At 55.8% G+C, this 20,318-nt stretch overlaps 5 protein-coding genes across 6 annotated transcripts; 2 read left to right on the plus strand and 3 right to left on the minus strand.

Annotated features, from left to right (window-relative positions):
- Positions 1-14: 14 nt before the first annotated feature.
- On the minus strand, positions 15-1,045 carry JDV02_003131 (uncharacterized protein). Its single transcript, XM_047984225.1, has 2 exons — positions 619-1,045; positions 15-527 (listed from the first exon to the last, which is right to left on the minus strand). Exons 1-2 carry the CDS (start codon positions 856-858, stop codon positions 492-494), a joined length of 276 nt encoding a protein of 91 aa, XP_047840199.1. The 5' UTR covers positions 859-1,045; the 3' UTR covers positions 15-491.
- Positions 1,046-1,409: 364 nt separating this feature from the next.
- JDV02_003132 (uncharacterized protein) lies at positions 1,410-3,391 on the minus strand. Of its 2 annotated transcripts, none has more exons than XM_047984227.1 (2): positions 3,202-3,391; positions 1,410-2,999 (listed from the first exon to the last, which is right to left on the minus strand). In XM_047984227.1, the coding sequence occupies exon 2, from the start codon at positions 2,660-2,662 to the stop codon at positions 1,694-1,696; it is 969 nt and encodes a 322-aa protein (XP_047840201.1). In that variant the 5' UTR covers positions 2,663-2,999; positions 3,202-3,391; the 3' UTR covers positions 1,410-1,693. The 2 variants fall into 2 exon arrangements, with proteins under 2 accessions (XP_047840201.1, XP_047840200.1); XM_047984226.1 differs by having other exon boundaries at positions 1,410-3,039; positions 3,192-3,391.
- A 1,209-nt stretch (positions 3,392-4,600) lies between these two features.
- On the plus strand, positions 4,601-5,086 carry JDV02_003133 (uncharacterized protein; the record flags this gene model as incomplete). The annotated part of the gene is made up of 1 exon (XM_047984228.1): positions 4,601-5,086. One exon carries the CDS (start codon positions 4,601-4,603, stop codon positions 5,084-5,086), a length of 486 nt encoding a protein of 161 aa, XP_047840202.1.
- A 1,351-nt stretch (positions 5,087-6,437) lies between these two features.
- JDV02_003134 (uncharacterized protein) lies at positions 6,438-18,446 on the minus strand. The gene is made up of 3 exons (XM_047984229.1): positions 18,113-18,446; positions 8,680-18,008; positions 6,438-8,633 (listed from the first exon to the last, which is right to left on the minus strand). The coding sequence occupies exons 2-3, from the start codon at positions 16,412-16,414 to the stop codon at positions 7,336-7,338; spliced, it is 9,033 nt and encodes a 3,010-aa protein (XP_047840203.1). The 5' UTR covers positions 16,415-18,008; positions 18,113-18,446; the 3' UTR covers positions 6,438-7,335.
- On the plus strand, positions 18,399-19,438 carry JDV02_003135 (uncharacterized protein). The gene has a single exon (XM_047984230.1). The coding sequence runs from the start codon at positions 18,625-18,627 to the stop codon at positions 19,300-19,302; it is 678 nt and encodes a 225-aa protein (XP_047840204.1). The 5' UTR covers positions 18,399-18,624; the 3' UTR covers positions 19,303-19,438.
- Positions 19,439-20,318: the final 880 nt, after the last annotated feature.

Here is a 20,318-nt window from a genome sequence, read left to right on the forward strand (position 1 = left end):
AGGCTACTGTACCTGGTGATCCGACTGCTACTAGGAAGAACGCGATCCCCCCTCCGCTCGCCCATTCATGTGTATCCAACGCCCATCTACCATGCTGAAGGCACCATTCCCTTACCGGTAAAACTCTCCCCTCTTGACGTTGACACCGCGCTCGCCCACTGCCATGCCCAGGTCCTCCATAGTGAGCACCGTCCTGTTCTGGTTGCCGCCTTGACCGCCGCCGCCGTAGCCTGGCCTCTGGATGCCTAGAGATGCGCTGCCGGCTCCGCCCTTGCCTTGCCCATCTTTCCCGCCGGCCTGGTGTCCGGCAATGGATAACCCTGCCGCGGCCCCAGGTGGGCCCATGGAGTTGCTGGTATTGCTCGCGCCGCGGATGCGGCTGTATAGGAACGCGTCGGCGGCGATGTCGGCGACGAACTTTTGGGTCGCGAGGGCGAGGAGTCGCGCGAGCCGCGGGTCCGTCTGCGGTGCCGGCGGTAAGCCGGCCTTGGCTATATAGTAGTGTGTAACCGCATCAGGGATATGCACTCGCGTGGTCAGCCTTTACGTCGCCGCTGTAGCTCCAGCTTCGCGCCCGTGCCGTAGCGACGAGTGGACGCGTGGCGGGTGGGCACATACAATCGGGGCGTAGCCATCGACCCTTCGCAGGAACTCGCGCAGCGAAGTGTCCACTTGCGACGACGACACCCGGGGCTCTGGGCCGGCGGGCGCAGTCGGCACCGGGGAAACGGGGCCGTCGACGATAGGCGTGAGCTGCGACTGCGGTGACTGCGGTGACTGCGGAGACGGCTGCGGTTGGTCAATAACGGTAAGCGGCACCTGGGAGTCAGCGTTTGCCGGCGTGGCGCTCGCCATCATGTAGTGAGTTGGGTGTTGGTGGATAGAGTTCGAGGAGGCTACTGATGGCGACGTAAAAAGTGGGTGATAGTTTTGGTGGTTGATGCATTAGAGATACGCGACACTATGCTTGGTATAACCCTCCTGTAGGCAGGAGATACTTATAGGCTTGGTCAGTGACGGCTCTAGCGAGTAAGCAGGTCTTCTGCCTTGCAGAGGGCTGATTCGGTGCGACAAACGGTAAGTGACGGGAGAAATGGGAGCATGGGGTGACGCAAACCCCCCCCCCTCCTCTCTCGTGGGGGTCTGGGGGTGGATGGTGACCGTGGCAGTTCTGCACTTCGCGCATCTGCCTCCTTGCTAGATCCTTTCCGACAACAGCTTCAGAAGCTCAAGTCATCGCGCGTAAACGACGCGGCAGCACTGCCTCAGGGTACCTTGAAACAGCGCGGGCGCCGTTTGAAGTCACCGACCGTCGCCAGTCGCTGGAACCCGCTTTCTATCGCTTCCACTTCCTGCCAGCAGAGCTGCGCACTGGAAAGTGGCGGCACCCGAGAGACGATTAGATAGACATTACCGAAATGGGCTTTTAATGATGCAGCCTGAGTTAGAATGATGAGCTAACTGCGAAATTCTCTGCCACATGCGCTGCCTCGACCGTGTCTAGGTATCCTGCATAACACCGCCGCCTCCATCCACGACCTATCCTACTCTAGAACCTAACCTCCTCCCCTTCGAACCGAGAACACATAGGTCATTGCAGTGCAACAGCCCTACATTCTTTTCCAGCGCCACTATACTAAGATGCCAAACCCGTATTGAGCCCAAGAACCATGCTTGCGTTGCATATGCGATCTTAGAATGATGAAGGTTTGGTGAGGACGCGATACTCCACATAGTCCTCGCCGTCAATGTTGATGATGGTGCCCCGTGAGGCGAGCTTGCCAATAAAAAGGCCCGTAGACTTGCGCTCATACTTGACGCCGTTGTAGAATTTGTCGTCCCTGGCACCAGCTCTTATTGGCAGTGCCTCCAAACGCGCCTGTTGATCATCCGGTCGCTGCAAGTTGCCGGGCTCGTAGATCAGAGCGCAACCGTTGGTGGGAGACTTTAACGTCGATGCTGCCGCTGCTGCTGCTGCTGCCGCCGCCGCCGCGAGCCGCTCTCGGCTCTTCCCGTGCCTCTCAACGCGGACCTGAGCGGCCTCCGCTTTGCCAAGCTGATCCTTCGCTTTGGCTTTGATCAACTCAGCGGCTGGAATCTTGGCACGGGCTTTAGCGGCCTGCCGAACGGATTGAAGGTCCTTCTCGGTGAGGCTGTGATGGAGATTACGCCCGCTAGGTATCTCGGCCATGTCCGTGCTGGTGGTCTTGCGGTGCTTGCGTTTGGCGCAAGAATTTCTCTGGTCTGGCAGTTCCAAGCCATGCGCGATGGACAGAGTCACTGTGAGATTGTCATATGCATGGTTCGCCTTGGCGCGAGCTATGGCCTCCCTGATGAGGTCTGCATCCGACGTTTCATTTGCCTCGTTTTGCTGTGTCACAAGTCGGACATACTCCTTGATCTGTAAGTTATCCAATCCGACGAGGTGATCGGCGAAGACGATCCATTTGAACTTGACCCAGTTGGCGCTGGGTTCTGGTGGAAGCCCATAGTCCGTAATGGGCTCACCTGCCGTGGTGAAAGGCTGTACGCGGGTGCGAAGACGATCGCGCACGTCAATGGAGCCAGTAACGGCATGCCTGCGATTGGGCTGGGGAACAGGCGAGCCTCTCCAGGTGCCGAGCAAGGCCTTGACGGAATCTCCCAAATGGACCCTGCGCATCGTGGTGTTTCTTACCGAAGGCTGGAGATCCTCCGCGGCGGCTGCTGTCTGAGAGCTCTGAATGTCATCTTCATTCAGGTTATGGTGCAAGAATTTGCGCTTCCGTCTGGTTGCGTGAAAGCTGCCGTTGGGATCAGTGGCGGCTGTCTTTGCGTCTTCACTGTCGACTTCCGCTAGCGCGGGCGTATCGGAGTTCCGTTCCTTGCCGTCGCGCCCACAATCGATAACATTCGCGCGCGACCGCTGTGTGTAGCTCGGACCTGTGTGGAGGTTATTTGTGACAGGGAGGGCTTCGTCGGTGTCGTCATCGTCGTCGCTGCTCAGCTCGATAACTTCTCTGGACATCATTAGGACTTGTCTACACAGAGGATGAAAGGCTGCGGAAACACGAGTCGCCAAGTTAGCGGGAGGTTAACGGAGGCAGCAATGGCGCGGGTCAGGCGAAAAGCAACCGCAGATGTTGGTCAAGGGAGCATCCACGGCAGGGACACGCGACGCAAGCACCAATAGGGAATCGGTCAAAACTCACGGAGTGTTACTTATGCCGCCTCAGCAAGTACCAAAACAGGCTCTCGTGGACAAAATACTAACAAGAGTGCGCTTGGCCTGTGACGGAGAGAGAACACTCGCATGGCACGAAGTCGTCGAGCGGCAATTTGACAGATTGAAGGCCTAAAGCTTGGCCGTAGGCGGCCCAGGGTAAAGACAAGCGGGGGGAGCCAAGTGGGCAAAAAGGGCGTGGGGGTCCGCTACTCGACCCTTGAGCCGTGCGCAACTCAAGCCTCCACGAACCTAGCCAATCAGCACTGGTTAACGCCCTAGGGTGCAACCATATACGCTCGAGGACCAGCTGGCAAATAGCACGAGTTTCAAGATGAACGCTGAGGCAACCATGCAGCAAGAGCCGTGGTGATAGCCCAGCAAATCAGAAATTGCAGATGTGAGGGAATTTTTGGAGGCAGAGAGACAGCCGGAAGGGTCTAGGAGCGGTCCCCCCAAGCTGATTTCTTGCCAAGGTCCCTCCTGTGCTGCTTTGACAGATCCTCGGTCAACGCCCTTTTCCACTTCCCTACCTGTCTCGCCACACAAAACGCCAGACGCCGGGGCCAAATGATATTGCTGCCACCATCGCTCATTTTTTGGGATCACGCTAAATCGTGTCCGCAACGACTAGCAAATCCTTAGCGAGCGCGGTCGGGCGGACCTCCGTCAACTCCGCATCACGGCGTGCGTCAAAGCTGATGAGTGGGTAATACCCGTCGACTCGATAATGGCGCTGGTGCTCGGTGACACAACAAGGCAGAGCAAGCGCCACCAAGGCGATACGACAACATCGACGTTAATCGGTTATGGAGAGCCTTCTCGGTACGCAAATGTCCACATACAGCTAGGACGACCTCTCGCCGCCCGGAGGAGCCATCCATACCATGCACGCGTTAGGGCATCATGGGTCTTGGGCCTCATGCACTCGGTAGCGCGTGGTTGTGGCCCGCACTGCTAAAGGTCTGGCCGTCTCCGGCTCGCAACATGGTCCAGGAAACGCCATGCCGTCCAAGGTGCCATCAGCTAGTTTCGCACGTCGGCGCCGGCGGAGACCGAGAGTGGGCCCCTCATCTCGGCGCCGGGGATGCGGGGAGCGGTCTCACGCGTGTGGCGCCGGCCTCAGCGCCCTGAAGATGGTCGGAACGGCCCTGTGGGGCGGGCTAACGAACGGGGACAGACCCGGGGTCGGGACCGGCCCCGTGAACCAGTTCGTTGTGGCGCCTTCAATTACAACACCACATGAGCATCACTCACCCATTCACCCCGGGGGGTTGGTGGGGGAAGTCCGATTGGTTCTGGTAGCGCTTCCACAGGTGGTGTGAGGAACATAAAGCCTGAGCCGGCCCAGACTTATCTTGGTACATTTGGTTGCTCGCACCACTCCAGCCGCTAAGCATGGCTTCCTTAAGTCCTTACAGAGTTTTCGAACTGCTGCGGCACGTGCAGCGCCAAACAATGCGCTGTCAGCAAGAGGCATACGCAATCAAATCACCGCATGTCGAGTACGACGAACAAAAGACGTTCATCAACGCTTGTATTGATGAATGCTGGAAGAAATACGATGATCGAAATTTCACGAACCAAGCCGAAGCACGGGAGGCGATCATCAACTACGCCCGTGAACTCGAGAGGCTGACGTTCCGCCGCGAAGCTGGCCATTCAGAGGCTGAAGCAGGCTACGAGCGTCGCGTATTTGGAGTGTTGGTGGCATACATCCATGAGCTTGTCGCTGTGGTGTGGCCCTTGCTACCTGAACAGACGATCCTGAGGCTTTTCGAGAGCTCGAAGAGAACCAGTCCATCAGGAGACGGACAAGGATGCAAGACCGACGCGGCAGCAGCGCAAGCAATGTCTTTATACACCGGGAAAACTCCCCCATAAATGTCAGGAGATGCGTCAAGTCACGCGAGTGCGGTTGAAAGGTGAACAGCTAAGGTTAATTGAAACGAAATGAAACCAAAGGCTAGCATTGCCCGGGATTGCTCCGTTGCCTCCGTCTTAACACACTTCGTCCGCAAGGACTGCCTGCCATCCTCGTGTCGCTGAACGTCACACTGCTCGCCACGCATGCTCTGTCACTGCGGCTACGGCATCGCTGCCGCTCAGGTACCGCTGGACATGCGTGAGCCTGCCGATGCGCGGACACGAACGTGGGGTGGGCACCGCCTCCGGCGAGGAGAACGACGTGCAGTGGCAGCTTGGCGATTCCAGCAATACCAGACATGGCGGCGTAGCTTATTTCTCCTGAACCCCGACTCAGTGCTGAAGCTGCTGTAACTGGTGATCCGTACTGCTGCAAGAACGCGACCCTCCCCTCTGTTCATCCACGTGTATCCCGCATTCATCTCTGTCATCCCCCAGGCTCCACTACCGGTAAAAGTCCCTCCTCTTGATGTTGACACCGTATTCACCTACCGCTAGGCCCGGGTCCTCTATAGTGAGCATCGTCCTGTTCTAGGTGCCGCCCCGACCGAACCCGCCGCAGCCTAGCCTCTGGGTGCCTAGTGATGCGTTAGAGGCCCCGCCCTTGCCCTGCCCATCTTTACTGCCGGCTTGGCCGCCGGCCTGGTGTCCGGGAATGGGGAGCCGGGTCGCGGCGCTAAGTGAGCCTACGTGGTTGCCGGTGTTGCTCGCGTCGCGGATGAGGCTATACGAATACGCGTCGGCGGCAATGTCGACAACGAACTTTTCGGTCGCGAGAGCGAGGAGTCGCCCGAGCCGCTGGTCCGTCTGCGGTGCCGGCGGCAAGCCGGCTTTGGCCATATAGTAGTGTGTAACCGCATCGGCAATATGCACTCGCGTGGTCAGCCTTCATTTCGTCGCTATTGCTCTAGCTTCGCGCTCGAGCCGCAGCGACGAGCGGACGCGTGACGGGCGGGCACATATAATCGGCGCGTAGCCGTCGATCTTGCTTAGGAACTCGCGATAGCGAAATTTCTGCTTGCGACGGCACACAGGGCTCTGGTCTGGCGGACACCATCGAAACAGGGTCTGTCGACCATAGGCGCGGGCGACTGCGGTGACTGCTGAGGCTGCTGTGACTGCTGAGACGACTGGGGTGGCTGCTGAGATCGCTGCGACCGGTCGTTTGTGAACGGCGCCTGGGATTCAGCGTTTGCTGGCACGCCCCTCGCCATCATGAAGTGAGGCGGCTGTTGTTAGCGCATAGTGTTAGAGGACGCCGCTGGTAGCCACTGTTACTTATGGACATTGCAGTCGACGTAGCACTGTCTGCAGCACTGACTACGTGATTGAGCCTCAAGGCCGTGAGGGCGTGACTGATGCTCGAGCAATTGGCACCAAGGAACACCATCACCAGAGAGCACCAAATTCTAAATAACAGAGCGAGAATGTGGGTGGCCTGGATGCTCTGTGGCCGTTGAGACACTGGGCAATTGTTAGTTACCGTGAAAAGTGGGTGATGGTCTCGGTGTTGTTGGAGGCACCATTGGGAGACACGCGGAGTATGACGGTATCACGAATCGGGCGGAGAAGAATTGGCGTGGCATATGATCATTGTTCGTCGTAGGTCGAGACATTGTTGGATGTTGTCCTGTCCCTTATATCTTGTCTATGGAGACACGTGTGGAGTCGCCCCTACACGATGACGGCGTCGGGTTCGGCGAAGCGCGGCGGTCCATCAGGAAGCTGCCCTAAGGTCGACTATGGCGAGAAGTCGAGCAAGTGCAACAGTAGACTGCAGGGTGTGGTGAGGGGCGTCGGGGCTGTTGTGCCCATGTGATGTGCGCTCTTTGAAGCATAACGAGTAATGTTGATGGCATTGACCTAGCCGGTTGCATTGACACGGCGTACAAAGCGTAATACCAGTCCATGGAACGCCGCGTATGCTCTGTCACTTCGGCTACGGCATCATTGCCGCTCAGGTACCGTGCAAACGCACGTGAGCCTGTCGCTGACAAGGCCATGCAGAAGAGGAATCCCGAACAACAGAGCCAGTCTTGCACAGGACGAGTCACCACCCACAGCGAGAAGGACATGCGATGGTAGAGTGTTTGGCGCCTCTAGCGACCCCAGGCATGGCCTACAAAAGCCAACGTCGAAGTCTCGGGGGCGGAGACGGGAACCATGATCAGGCTTAATACTGGCTTCATCCGGTCCCTTGGCCACCTTTACGACGTGAAGTCTTCGCGAGTCAGTAGCACTCCTTCTAACAGTCTACCCAAGTGCGTTTTGTCTATACCCCGACCCGATCTCAAGACTTGTGTCATTAATGCCTTCAAGAATTTGACGGGGCTCTGCTTGAATATACCGGAGACGTCGCGACTTTGGGGGTGATGCGCTGGTTCAATGAACCCATCTGGCTGGACCAGGCGGTCCTCCGACGTTGCCTCATGCGCCAAGCACAAGAACTCGCAGACACGAACATACTGCTCGTAGGATGCGAAGTAATGTTGTCCAGAAAACAGTAGCAACTCAATTCTGATACGCATCGGGATTGGTTGAAAGGGAGCGCGTGGTATTGTGTATAAATTTAAGCAGTCGAGTGGTCTGAGCGCCTGATTTGTTCGCGGGGAGAAGAGGTGGAGGATCACAGCCTGGGACGTCTCTATCTCTGGGATGAGTTCGTTCGCCTCGTATGGGCTGAGAATAACAAAGGTCGTCTTTTCCCCGTACTCTTGCCCGTTGCTGAGGATCCATTGCACTGGCCGAAGGTAGCTGTCGATGCAGACATCAGCAGTTCGCGTGAGAATGACCGTTCTTTCAAAGTCTCTGGTGACCAGTAGTGTTTGAGGGAAGAGATCGAGGTCCAGATACGCGGATGCGCTTGTTTTCTTGAGAACATCAAAAGCCAGTGCAAAGGCATCATCTCTTGTGGCTTCATTGATAAGACCAGTCTTGACGAACTCGCGGACGTCAGCATGGACGGAATGCTCTGCGGGAGTGGCAGGGGCGGGCCGCTCGAGCTGTCGTTCTTGTTCGATCTCAGGCGCGAGCTCGCGTTCTTGCTCCTCTCTGAGTCTACTAGAGGAAAGTTCCATTTCCCCATAAAGCTCGCATCTTTCAACGACTTGATCGAGAATGGCTTGGTCGGCGGGAAAGTCGAAATCCTCCGATGTGTGCTGGAAGCCGGTGTGGTTTGGGCGATATCGTACCTCGAGACTCTGCGCCTCGTCCTCCAGAAAAGCCTTTGCGATATTACCATGGAGTAAGGGTCCTCCATCCCCAAACTCAATGCGCTCCCAGAGAACCTTGTTTCTCGCGAAAGTCCTGCCCTGAGTAGCCCATAAAGGCATCGACCGACTGGTGTCGGCCCAAGTGCCTTGGATGGCCCACTCCAGGACATTTCCAACGGTTATCGGGCCGTCTTTGGCACCAGCGGCCATGTTTCTTATCTTTATTTCGATCTCTTCTGGTACACAGAAAACGACGGATTGGCCGACGCCGAGCTTTCGCATGCGCATGCAGGCTATTCGATGTTAGATAAGGTTGAGAGGGGTGCAGGCATTACCGACCTTGAATGAGACGGTCCTTTGTCAGATCCGCGCCTAAACTTACTGCGGCTCGGTAGTCAGAAGGTAGACGGAGGTCAATCCCTCTTGTGTGTGCTTCGTCGAGGAAGACAACGCAGCGATCTAGACGCCCCGCGAACGGAGAGACGGCGAGCAGCTCAATCTGCCAACGGCGGTCCAAGACACAGATATCATCGTCGCTACTGCAGAAGACAACAGCTTCAATGTCGTCCCGGTCGTATGTAGACTTCAGCCACTCGCGTGCAAACTGCTCGTTTGTCATGTCAAGTACAAGAGCACCGACGTCTAGGACGACCCGAACTTCGGGGATCATCTTCACTATGAGCTGCAACAGTGCCTGACCTCTGCAGATGCCCCGTAAACCCTCTTTGTGTAAAGACACCACTGCATTTTCTGGACGTAGAAGGTGCTCCAAGACCAAAGCGTTGGTGTGCTTCTGGCTTGGTAGTTCGAGTTGTACGACCGTGGCGGGGAGTATATGCTGCGAATCGTTCGTCCCACTGAAGCCGGTCAGCGGGTGCTGCCTTGGAGCTGCGAGGTCCCAGCCGCTGGCCGACAGCTTGTGCGGGAATTCCTTCATCTCCACTGGGAAGACGAAATGAGAGAGAAAGTAATCCACGGCACCTTTTGCGTGCCTGAAAGACGGGAAAACATCTTTGAAGCATTGTTCCCGATCCCTGAGATTGATGCTTTTTGGGTGATGGAACGATTCCCGAAGGTTGTCACTGGTCGTGACCCATTCTTTATACTCCGAATCCGCCTGATCTGACCTGAGGAGGAGATCCAAGGAAATAGTTAGGTCTTCGTTGCCCAATCCGCCATAATAGTACGAAAGGCAAGTGAGGCAGACGACGACATCTGGGTGGCTGAACTCGGAGCGAAGGCTCGGACTATCTTTGGCACGGTAAGGGACCGCCAGTCTTGTGCTAGGTTTCCGTGCCGGATCAAGCCCGTAGTTCACGCGCCATCGCTTTTGGCCGAATACAAATCTCAGGATTCCGCCGGCGAATAGCCCGCGAAGCAGAAGAATGTTGTTCTTGAACTGTGCCCAAAATTCTTCGCTTTCCACCGCCTTCGACGTCTCGATTGAGGGGTCAGGGTCTGAAATGTAATCTTGGAGCCAAGATCTCATATTTTCATTCTGCCGTGCAATTGGGAAGTTCTGGAAGCCAAGTTTGCAAATCGCAGCAACGCTCTGCTGGAGGATGCTTTCGCCGGCTTCAATGCTGAGGAATCGTGTAAGTGGGAAGGAATTTCGGGATTCCTCGTCAAACTCCACTCCTTGAACAGACTCGGCCTTGGCCTGACGCGAGTAACTGAGTATGATTCCGAGAACCCGCTGAATTATAAGCCATCGCTCTGGGCCGTGTTCGACTGTGCGCTGGTCGCCAATGGTGTAGATAAGCTCAAACTTCGTTGAAAAATTCTCGTCGCTCTCATCGACGATGTCTCGTGCCTTCAGATTGAGCATTTTGTGCAGGCGCCACAAGTGTCCAGCTAAAGCTTCCTCTCCCCGGATTGCCGTCTCCACAGTTAGGAGCTGGAAAGATAGTGCATGCTCGGGTTGTACGACCATGACGCCACCGTCGGACACGCAACGTTGATACATCTCGATGAGACTATGTACCTGCGGCACGTCGAGCTTAACGGACCGGGAAAATGGCATTCGATATATCCGCCTGTTCATGAGCCCCCCCAGTTTGGACACCAAGACATCCAGCATCTGGCGTGACTGGGGTTTTGCCACGACCACTCTGACGAGTCGTGAGCCATCGGCAAGGGCCGCAGCGATGATGGGCACGATGACTGAAGACTTCCCCTCTCCCATATTCAGTTGCATGACGGCACTACGATCTTCCGGTGGCTTTCGCATAGCTGCTGCGATCTTCCCCTGGATCCCTCGGATTCGGATGTTCCCTTCAATTTCGAGAAGGAGAGAGTCAGGATAGTCGTTCGGGTCCCAACCTCGAGGTTCGAGACCGACAAGCTCCTTGTTAAAATCTTGCATGTTGTTCTTTGCCACCAAAAGGCGCTCAACAGCTTGCAGGTCGCATATATTTGTACCGAGAGCAATAATTGCCTCTCTCCACCCGGCGGGTATCGCTCGCCAGTACTGCCGGCCCATCAAAGCCAAGAGACTTCTCTTGGACAGATCGGGCCAGACTGGAGTTTGAGCAGCTACTTGCCAGGACATGTGCGCATGCGTGAGTGGGGCCAGACTTCCGGTGCCCAGGAGTAAAGCGGCGCGAATCTGTTTTAAAGTATCTGCACATCGTTTGCGACATACCCTGAGAAGGTCTTCAAGATTTAATTTGTCCGGATTGTTGCAACTGTCGCCCTGCCCCATGGTTGTGTTGTAAGTTTGCAGGCATGAGATGCTCTCGTCGAGTCGGTCGAGGTACCGCAATTCGTGTCGGAAAGTGGCCTTGAGTTTCAAACATCTACTCAGCCGTTCAATCCCGCTGTTGTGTGACATTTCCCGAGCATGAGAAGATCGGAATTCATGACCGAACAAAGCATTGTCGGAAGATTTCGGGATTGGGCTCGCCCTATCCACAATCTTTTGTATATCGACGCTATGGCAGGCCGCAGTGGGCGCGAGAAATGCGCGATCTGGGCTCTGAGCCGAAACGTCCACCTCGATCACGTCAGTTTCGTAGAGGACCTTACATACGCGGCTGAGATATTGAAGGAACTCCAAATTGTGAAACCATGTTTGAGTGCGCCAAGTAACTGCAGTCGTGGCGTCGCGGTTCCGGAAGGAGGTCGCATTAATAGCCGCCGTATCTGGTACCTCGCAAGGCCACTGGGGCTGGATGGATGCTTCAGCTTCGTTCGCTTCCCTCGTTATCCGTGCGTCATATGCATTCCGGCGCCTGTTGATAGCCTGTCTGTTGGTTTCGTTAAGTCTTCGGGCAGAAATGGCTTCTGCGCTGGATTCGAAACCATGTTTTGACTCCTTGATGCAGTCCTTGATTTGGGCGGAGTTATAGTTGTAGCCTTCGGCGAGAGAGTAAGACCGCTTCGAAGGGATCTCAACATGGCTCATCGCAGGAAGCGAAGCAAACGCCAACAAGGCTTGTAGGCACGAGAAATCCGCATCTCTGGCGAATGCAAGCGTGGTAAGCCAGCAGGTCAGATCGGTTGGCCCGCGCCCGTGCGGCGTCTTCGCTAGCATGTTATGGAGGCTGCACCATAATGGCCAAATATAGGATGAGAAGGGCTCCAGGAGCCCTGCGCGATATTGTATCTCGGTCGTGGACAGTGGTTCAACCCCAGGGGTAGGCTCGAAGGGTCGCTTCAGTGTCTCGTAGAACCCGATTGCGGTAATGGCGCAGTCCTTTCGTGGTAGGACACCGCCACGTAGACGCATTGCAGACCCAAAGCTAATGGCACGCCACATTCTCTGTTTCATATTTTTCGATTCTTCTGGTTCCCTTTCGTAATCGAGATCAGGAGGGTCGGATACGGCGTCCCTGGCCTGTCCATGGACGAATACAGAGCGGGAGCAGCTTCTCAAAGCGAGGTCGTCGTCGTGTCCTCTGCTAAGATCTGCTTTGGGGACTGGAACCTGCTGAAAGCATTGCATTGCCGTAGCATTGTCATAAAGCTCCTGACAAATGATTGCGAATGCTTCCGCCTGAGCGATTGGAGACATGACCTTGTTCCAAGTTGCGACATGCATCGAGCGGGCATGCTTGGGGTAGAAATGGCGAGATGGGGATAGGCGGGCGATCCGCTCCAGCAGCGGAGCTTCCGCTTCTCGGATCTCCAGAGACCGAACAGCAGCAGAGTTCAAGATATTTAAGGCTTCCGCGGTCCCCGAGGTGCTGGTGAAGGGGTCCGGGAGGATGCCAGATGTCAGAGCATGTAGTTCCGAAATGAACAGCAACGATTTGAGGCTGCCATTTCCCTTAAGGGCCCCAAGATGTTGATCTAAGTAGTACGACTGGATAGACGTCGAATCGTATCCGATCATCACCGATGGATGTGATCGTATGCCGGCAAACTTGTTCAGGGACATACTCGGTTCGCCGTCCGGGATCAAGACTAAACGTGAAGTCAAGAGGCCCTCGGCGCGACAGAGTACGAGTTTGCTCTCCAGACCAACGAGCGTCTCGATCCCTTGGTTCCGGTCGATGTGCATCCCGCTGTATTGGCGTGACTGAATCTTGTCAGACTCGGGAGCCACAAAGAAATCCAGGTTTAGCCGTGGAATATGAACACTCAGAATCAACGATTGCTCATTGAACAGAATGTTTAAGCCCCAGCTTTCCTCAAGAGGTTGTAAAATATCTGCTAGATCTCTGGACGTGCTGCTGTCGGGGAAAACAAGCCGGACATGGGTGCCATCACTAACCGTCCATTCGGACCCAGAGCGCAGCATTGTCCAGCACGGTTTATGTTCGTCCCAGAGGTATTCATGCGGCCGCAGCAAAATGGTTGAGTTGGCGGGATCATACCAGTGGGAAAAATCTTCCACGAACCGCGAAGGGAGAACCGCACGAAAGATTCGTCTTAGGATCAGCTCCCACGCTCGCCCATCCTTCGTGGCACGAACGATAAGGTCTTTTGCCTTATCATCCATTCTGAAGTGGAGCTCAAACCCTTGGAACAACTTGCTGGCTGTGAAAGACATTTTAGGGTCTGGGCTCGGCATCGCCTCAAACGCGGCATGGCCGAAAAGCTCCTTATACGTCGCGTGGCGCTCGTAGTCGGCCGGGAGCCGATCTCTCGGCGACCCATCCACCAGCAGCTCGCCCGTCACCAGATTGAGATGCACCAGCATGCTTGGACATCCTTCAACAGCCGCCACAGTTTCGGTGAAAACCCAAACGGTATTGACGGTTCGCCATGGACATTCACTGGCCCGCTGGAAACTGTTCCACGAAGCTTGGATGGCCAGATCGAAGCCAATGGCGGTACTCTCCAGGATGACGGCAGTCTGTGTGAGCCTGTGGCACCGCCAGATCAAATGCTGACACCGGAAGCCGAGATGAAACTGGGCCACGCTGTTCTTATCGAAGCTAAACTCAGTCTCGCGTAAAGTGATGAGGCTTTCCCAGTAAAATCGCGCCGTATCCGGGTTATTTAACAACGATACCAGGTGCTCATCGTCAACATCGAATGACAGCAGGCAGACCAAAGCGGCTTCACGAGTCCGCTGAAACAGGTCGAGGCGCGTTTTGTAGTCCTGAGAGATGGTTGCCTTCTGTCGCAGAGTGCGTTGCCAACCACAGCTTACCACACGACTCAAGACGAGGAATCCCAGGAACCGGTCAGATAAACTGCCGCAGCCGAGTGACAACAGCCGAGTGGCTAGTAAAGTTAATGTAGCGAGGCCGAGGCGCGATTCCCAGCTTTCCTTAAATCTCTCCAAGGAGTCAGTCAGGTTGGCAAGGCACTGGCGAAGAAATCCTGTGTCTTCGAGCCGTTCATGTATTGCTCTTCTCCAAGTGGCGGATCTCGGCCCGCACTGCTCACTAACCTGCCACAGGAACGCCAAGGTCTCGACCTTACTGAGGTCGATGGAGGGCATGGCTAATTGCGTCAAGACGTTAAGCCAAACAATGAACCGTCCTAATGGCAGTGAGGCTAGAGCCTTGAATTCATCTGTTGTTAGATGCGGAGGGCATGTGTTTTGTGCGGAGACGACACGATTTGGGTCGGTTCCATCAGGCGCATCCCACGGCCTCGAAAGGAAGCACTGCAGGGGCTGGGACGGGCCATCCAGCCGTAGCGTGCAGACGTCAGAAATATATCGCGACGAAATTGGCCGGCCCAAGGACCCTCCGGTCGTGCTGTTGAGCAGCATCCACCTTGGTCCAGTGTCCAGGCACACATTGCTCTCGTTGGCGGTGCGCACAAACTGCTCCTTACGATGAGTCTTTGCATGGGGTTTTGCTTCCGAAAAGAGTTCCACTTTGACTGTCGGGGAATGTGGCTGGAAATGGTGCCCCAGTTCGCTGTAATCCTTCAGCTGGCACACATAGTCTGGCGTCCGGTCAGTAGACCCGAACTGCAAGACCGTCCGCAGGACGAACAGCGTGCTGTCTCTCCACGCACCAAACGACTGCGGGACCCTAAGCTCAAATACAACAGCTTGAGCCAATGACCTCTCACTGGGCAAAGGCCACTCATGTGCCTGTATCTTCAGTGCCTTGGCTCTCGTTTCCAGATCACACTTGTTACAGGTCCAATTATGAATGACTTGCTCATCACCCCACTCGTCGGTGGTCGTCCAATATTGGCAGACTAAGCGCCTGGAGTCGTCCATAAGCCGGTCGTACTCCGCCTGAAGCCGTTGAAACTCTGTACGTTTGGCGGATCTCGCGTCCCGAGCATCCTTCTCAATCCGCCGCAATAGAGTTTGATGGCAGGTTGACGAAGAGAAGAACTTGACACCGAAGTCATCGCTCTTACCATGGTTGAACAGGGCGGAGCGATTGTATATCGCACGTCGCTTTCGCTCAGACAAATACGTCTCCGCTGTGAACAACCTCTTCATGTCGCTAGCCAGCTTCAGCAAGAGCGATCCGAATGGCTCAATAGGGATCTCGGGTTCGTAGTCCGCGATTAAGGGGCATGACATGATCGAAGTCTTGTCGCATGCAATCCAGAGCTCTAGGATGGTTAGAAACATTCGTGATAGCGCATCCGGACGCCCCTGGTACGCAGCCAAGGCCCTGGCATGGTATTCTTTAATGATGTCGCGGATATTGACGCCGGCGCCGCTGCAGGCTCCATGGTCGGCAACCCAAGCGCTGAGGTGTGCTCCGACCCAATTTTCGAACGAAGCTATGTTGTGCAGGGCATACGGGTCGGATTGCACCTCGCTGAAACAGGAGAAATGGGGGAGTGCGTCCTTTTCTAGAGAGCATATGTCTGGCGACGGTGGAACGAACGTTGTTGCAACTCTGGGTGCTCTGGTCATGATACTCTCCAGGTAGTCATCCAGCGGCGGTATCTGGGAGGTGAGATCCGAAATCGTCCTGTGTAGGTCAAACTGGGGAACATCAAGGACTTTCTCGTTTTGGGCAATCGTATCTCGCCAGCGCTGTTGGAGGGTTTCGTTCACGCGTCGAACCGCCGCGGCCACGGTGAGGAGCCAGGGCTCCTCCTGAGTGTCGAGCTTGAGCAGACGGCGGCCGATTTTGGTGCTCATAACAGCAAGCGCGTCGGAATGCATGTCAGAATCGAGGCACTGCTCCATAATTTTCGACATTAAGAAGACCATGTATCTCTTGTAAAGGCCGTGAGATCCGGCGGCGTGGGCTGGAGAGAGTTCCTGTTGCAAAACAACCCTGAGAAGTAGCCAAACCGGAGATCGGCGCCATGGTAGCTTGTTGCCGTCGCTCCACATGACTTCCTCTCGAGTTTTTTTCCAGAAGCCCGAGACCGACACTTGTGAGCCGCCGAGACTTATTAGGATAGCCACGAGCAGGTTCTTGACGATAAAAGGCTCCACCGTGTCTCGCTCTTCCACCTGCTTAGCATTGGCTTTGGTTGCACGCGCTTGCATCTCGCGAACGGGCTCACTGCTCATTCTTGCTAAAGTGGTGGCCATGGCGTTCCAGAAATCTATGCAGTTCAACGCATCTTGCGGTACGGTGACCGCATCTTCTGGAAAGTATCGTCGTAGCCGGCCAGGCCCACTGTAGACAGCCGCGTTCGATGGCGATAGTTCAAAAACCTCGAAACGCACACCGGATGACATCGGGCGAATGACCACGCCCGCGTTTTGAGCCACAACGTGTAACGGAATGACCGTCCCTGCGACCGGGATTAGATTTATGTTAACGCAATGATATTGCGCCTACCTATGAGAGTTTGGGCCCCCAGAATCTTTTGCAACGCCGGCTCGGAAATTTCCCCTGACTCCATGCGTGCCTCCCGAAAGTTGCGGATGCTACTGATCGCCGCCGTTACGAAAGCGACGTCATCCGCATCAGTTTGGTGATCCCGGAATGTGCTCAGTGCCGATAGGATCAAATCGATCAAAGCCGGCACCCAAAGGCCCTCGTCCTCGCCCGAAGGCAACTTTGGAGGGAGGAAAACATGATGGACGATGCTTTGTAGTATGGCGGTTGTGGTACGCGATACGGGAGCCATTGTGGTGGGCCTTGTCGAACTACCTGGGTTTGTTGGTAGACGGTTTCAAAGAACGTTCAGTAAAGTACCTTCGTTCAGCAGAGCGCCCTGGGTGAAGGTAAAAGCCGTTCAGTGTCCAAGGGGGGTGGGCAAACTTTAAGAGCGCTAGTTAGGCGGCTGCAGGCCGGTCCGTCGCCGTTAGGGCCGGCCCGCCGTTGCAGTGTCTCAGTGAGCTCGGCTCTCGGTTCCGGAACCTGTCTCAAACACATTAAGGCGTCCCCCGCTTTGCCAAATATGTTCTGCCATAGCAGGGTTGCGTAAACGGAGGCGTACCTATGCTTTGTTGTTATGCAATACAGTGCCTCTTTTTGGCTCGCGGTAGAGACAGGACAGATCTACCGATGAAGATGCATTCCCGTCCGCGGGAACGAACGCCGCCCTGCGCGGCCCGGATGGAAGCTCATTCCGATCCATGGTCGCTAAAGAGAGCTGGGCCGCAATTGAGCCAGCGATTGCCTGTGAGTGTGGTATTGTGCCGCCCGCCCGGAGCATGGCCGCAGCAGGGGCGGCTGGAGGAGGAGAATCTTTGGCAGCCGGTGCTGCAGCCGTCGGTCCGGGCGGCTTTGGGCAGCCTCTAGACGATTTGTCGGTATGGGGGGCCCAAAGGCGACACAACCCGAACTTCGTAGGTCATCCGAACGGTCGGGGCCATTCGAGTGAGTCGTAGCGCCGAGGTACCGCGGAGGGAGGGCTCGAGGGCAAGGGGCCAAACGATGACCTCAAACGCCGCTGTAGCTGGTGGTCCGGGCTGCTGCTAAGAACGCGATCCCCTTCGTTCATCCATCCATGTGTATCTAGCGCCCATCTATGCCATGCTGGAGGCATAGTTCCTTTACCGGCAAGACTCTCCCCTTTTGACGTTGACACAGTACTCGCCTACTGTCATGCCTAGGTCCTCTATAGTAAGCATAGTCCTGTTCTGGGTGCCGCCCTGACCGCCGGCCTGGTATCTGGGAATGGGGGACCCGGCTGCGGCGCTAAGTGAGCCTATGGGGTTGCTGGGGTTGCTCGTGCCGCGGATGCGGCTCTACTGGTACGCATCGACGGCAATATCGGCGACGAACTTTTGAGTAGCGAGGCCGAGGAGCCGCCATAAACCGCGGGTCCGTCTGTGGTGCCGGCGGCAAGCCGGCCTCGGCCATCTAGTAGTGCGTAACCCACTAGGGACATGCACTCAACTAATCAGCCTTCACGTCGTCGCTATTGCTCCGGATCCACGCTCGTGCTGTAGCGACGAACGGACGCGTAGCGGGCGGTCACGTACAATCGGAGCGTAGCCGTCGGTCTTATGATGTCCACTCGCGACGGCACCCGGGGCTCTGGGCCGGCGAGCGCAGTCGGAACAGGGCAGTTCGGCCCGTCGACTACAGGCGCGGGCTGCGATTGCGGCGGTGACTGCTGAGACGACTACGGTTGGTTGTTTACCGCAAGCGGCGCCTGGGATTCAGCGTTTGCTGGTGCGCCGCCCGCCATCATGAGGGAGGTAGGTGATGGTGCATGAGGTTGAAGGGGGCCACAGACAGTGACGTGACATCGCAGTGGGGCCAACACTGTCAGCAGCACCGACCACGTGACTGCGCTGCAACTCCTTGGCATCGTGGCAGTTAGTGACGATGGAGACCCCCGAGAAATAGAAGAGTACCGCCACTTTATTAACAGTTAGATGCCAGAAAGTGTGATGACAAAGGTTGTGCGACCCTAACAGCAGCCGCATTCCATGTAACCCCGCCTTCCTCACCCCACAGCCCGGCCACGTCACGACAACTGCATGCTGCCATGGCCACGAGCAAAGCCAGGGTTCTCTTGGTATCCCTAAACCGCGGGCAGTTCTTCGACGAGGTGTACGAGCCTATATGCGGGGCACTTATGTCCAAAGCCACCCTGGAACGCGTCGAGGAAGCAAACACTGCCATCCGCAAGCTGTCAGATGACCCACCTCCGTCGGCCGTCTTGATCGCAGACGCCGCTCTCACCCTCAGACAATACACGGACGTGTGGGATGCGACTCTGCGTTATATTCACTATGGGGGAACGGCAGTGGTCATGGGCAACTTCCCTTCCTTTGTTCGACCGGACATCATGAAGTCCTTTTTTGCCAGGGCTGGGCTGAGCTGGGAAGCTGGCTCGTACCACAGAACGACTCTCATTCTGAACCGAGATGCTGCTGGTTTCAATTCGGCTACGGCACTATCGCCGCGGTTTAGCCAGAAGGCCCTTTTTGTGAGAAACGTTGCGAACTCAGAGGCGTGGTATAAGACGGACGAATGCTCAATTGTTGAGTCCCTGGTTTTTGCTCCTACAAGTACAAACACTGTTGGAGAGACAGCAGTTGCGCTTGCACGGGTTGGGGATGGGAATCTTGGCTATGTGGGCGACGTGAATATCGAGGAGGGTTCCGTAGCCGTTATCTTGGCCATGTGTGGGTTGGGCAACGTGAAGGCAGGAGAAATATAGCCGTGGGCAGAGCAAAAGCGTTCGACGCGTATCTCAGAAATAATTGCGCATCGACCTGACATGCGAGGCGTAGAAATATACTGGCACTTCCACCCATGCTTGTACATTGCAATCTAGCAGCGTAGTCATGACAGGCGTGCAAATACGAGCCTTTTCTCAAATCGCAGATCCACCTGTGCAGTTATCGTAGCGGATGCCGTCCCCGTCATCGACACGCGCTGGAGTGTTTCCTTCGTTAGCGACAAAGGTCGCCGTCCAAGGCCCCGATGAATGCGGGTGTAGGCGACGCACGGGGTAAGCCATTAGCTGCTTCTGTCGGTGCTTGTCTGCTCGTCCTTGGCCTCATCAGGTACCGTCCGGGGCTGAGTCAACACCGAGGTGAACTTGGCCCTTCTGAGCTGTAAAGACTTCAGTCCATGTGGCAGTCGAGGTCTCTCAAGAAGCGTAATTCGCTCCAACGCCGACTTATTTGCGACATATTGCGCCAAAGTAGGAGCGTAACCAGAGCCATGGCAGCAAGCAAGCAGGATATGCTTGCACTGTGGGCTGACCACAAAAACTTTCAAGTTCTCTAGGGTCTGTTAGATCCGGAATGGGAAGCGGCGGAAGTTACCGTATCTGGAGGAGCAATTACCATGAATCTTATGGTCGGGGCATTGCTTTCCACTCCCAAAGTCCACAAAGTAATATAAAAAAATATTAAAAAAAAAGGAATTGCCTGGCGGCTACTAAACTCCGCGGCAAATCCCTCAGCTGGGCCCCCTCGCGCAACCTACCGCCCCGTACAAGAGCGGCTGCCAGGCGCGATAAGTTCGCGAATTTGATAGAGATTCATCAGAGATTTACTCGGTTGTAGCCGCTATTTAGCCCCAGCCTTGTGAGTGGGCAGATACGCAAATAGCCGAGGCGCCGCTGGTTGAACGCGGTGAAAAAAATTCGTCACGAACGAGGGCAAAATCTTTGAAACAACAACAATTTGCCGCGCCGCAACACCGCTCGGGAAGGTCGATTGGATA

This window comes from Purpureocillium takamizusanense, chromosome 2 (genome assembly GCF_022605165.1).
Source record: "Purpureocillium takamizusanense chromosome 2, complete sequence".
NCBI classification, from domain to species: Eukaryota; Fungi; Ascomycota; class Sordariomycetes; order Hypocreales; family Ophiocordycipitaceae; genus Purpureocillium; species Purpureocillium takamizusanense.

Bases quoted from the DNA above. Each gene is read 5' to 3' on its own strand.
- JDV02_003131 (XM_047984225.1), bottom strand. From the start codon at position 858: ATGATGGCGAGCGCCACGCCGGCAAACGCTGACTCCCAGGTGCCGCTT. The intron at 528-618 runs GTATGTGCCCAC...TGACCACGCGAG, and splicing joins TCGATGGCTACGCCCCGATT to TGCATATCCCTGATGCGGTT.
- JDV02_003132 (XM_047984226.1), bottom strand. From the start codon at position 3,010: ATGATGTCCAGAGAAGTTATCGAGCTGAGCAGCGACGACGATGACGAC.
- JDV02_003134 (XM_047984229.1), bottom strand. From the start codon at position 16,414: ATGTCATCCGGTGTGCGTTTCGAGGTTTTTGAACTATCGCCATCGAAC. The intron at 8,634-8,679 runs GTCGGTAATGCC...AACATCGAATAG, and splicing joins AAAGGACCGTCTCATTCAAG to CCTGCATGCGCATGCGAAAG.
- JDV02_003135 (XM_047984230.1), top strand. From the start codon at position 18,625: ATGGCCACGAGCAAAGCCAGGGTTCTCTTGGTATCCCTAAACCGCGGG.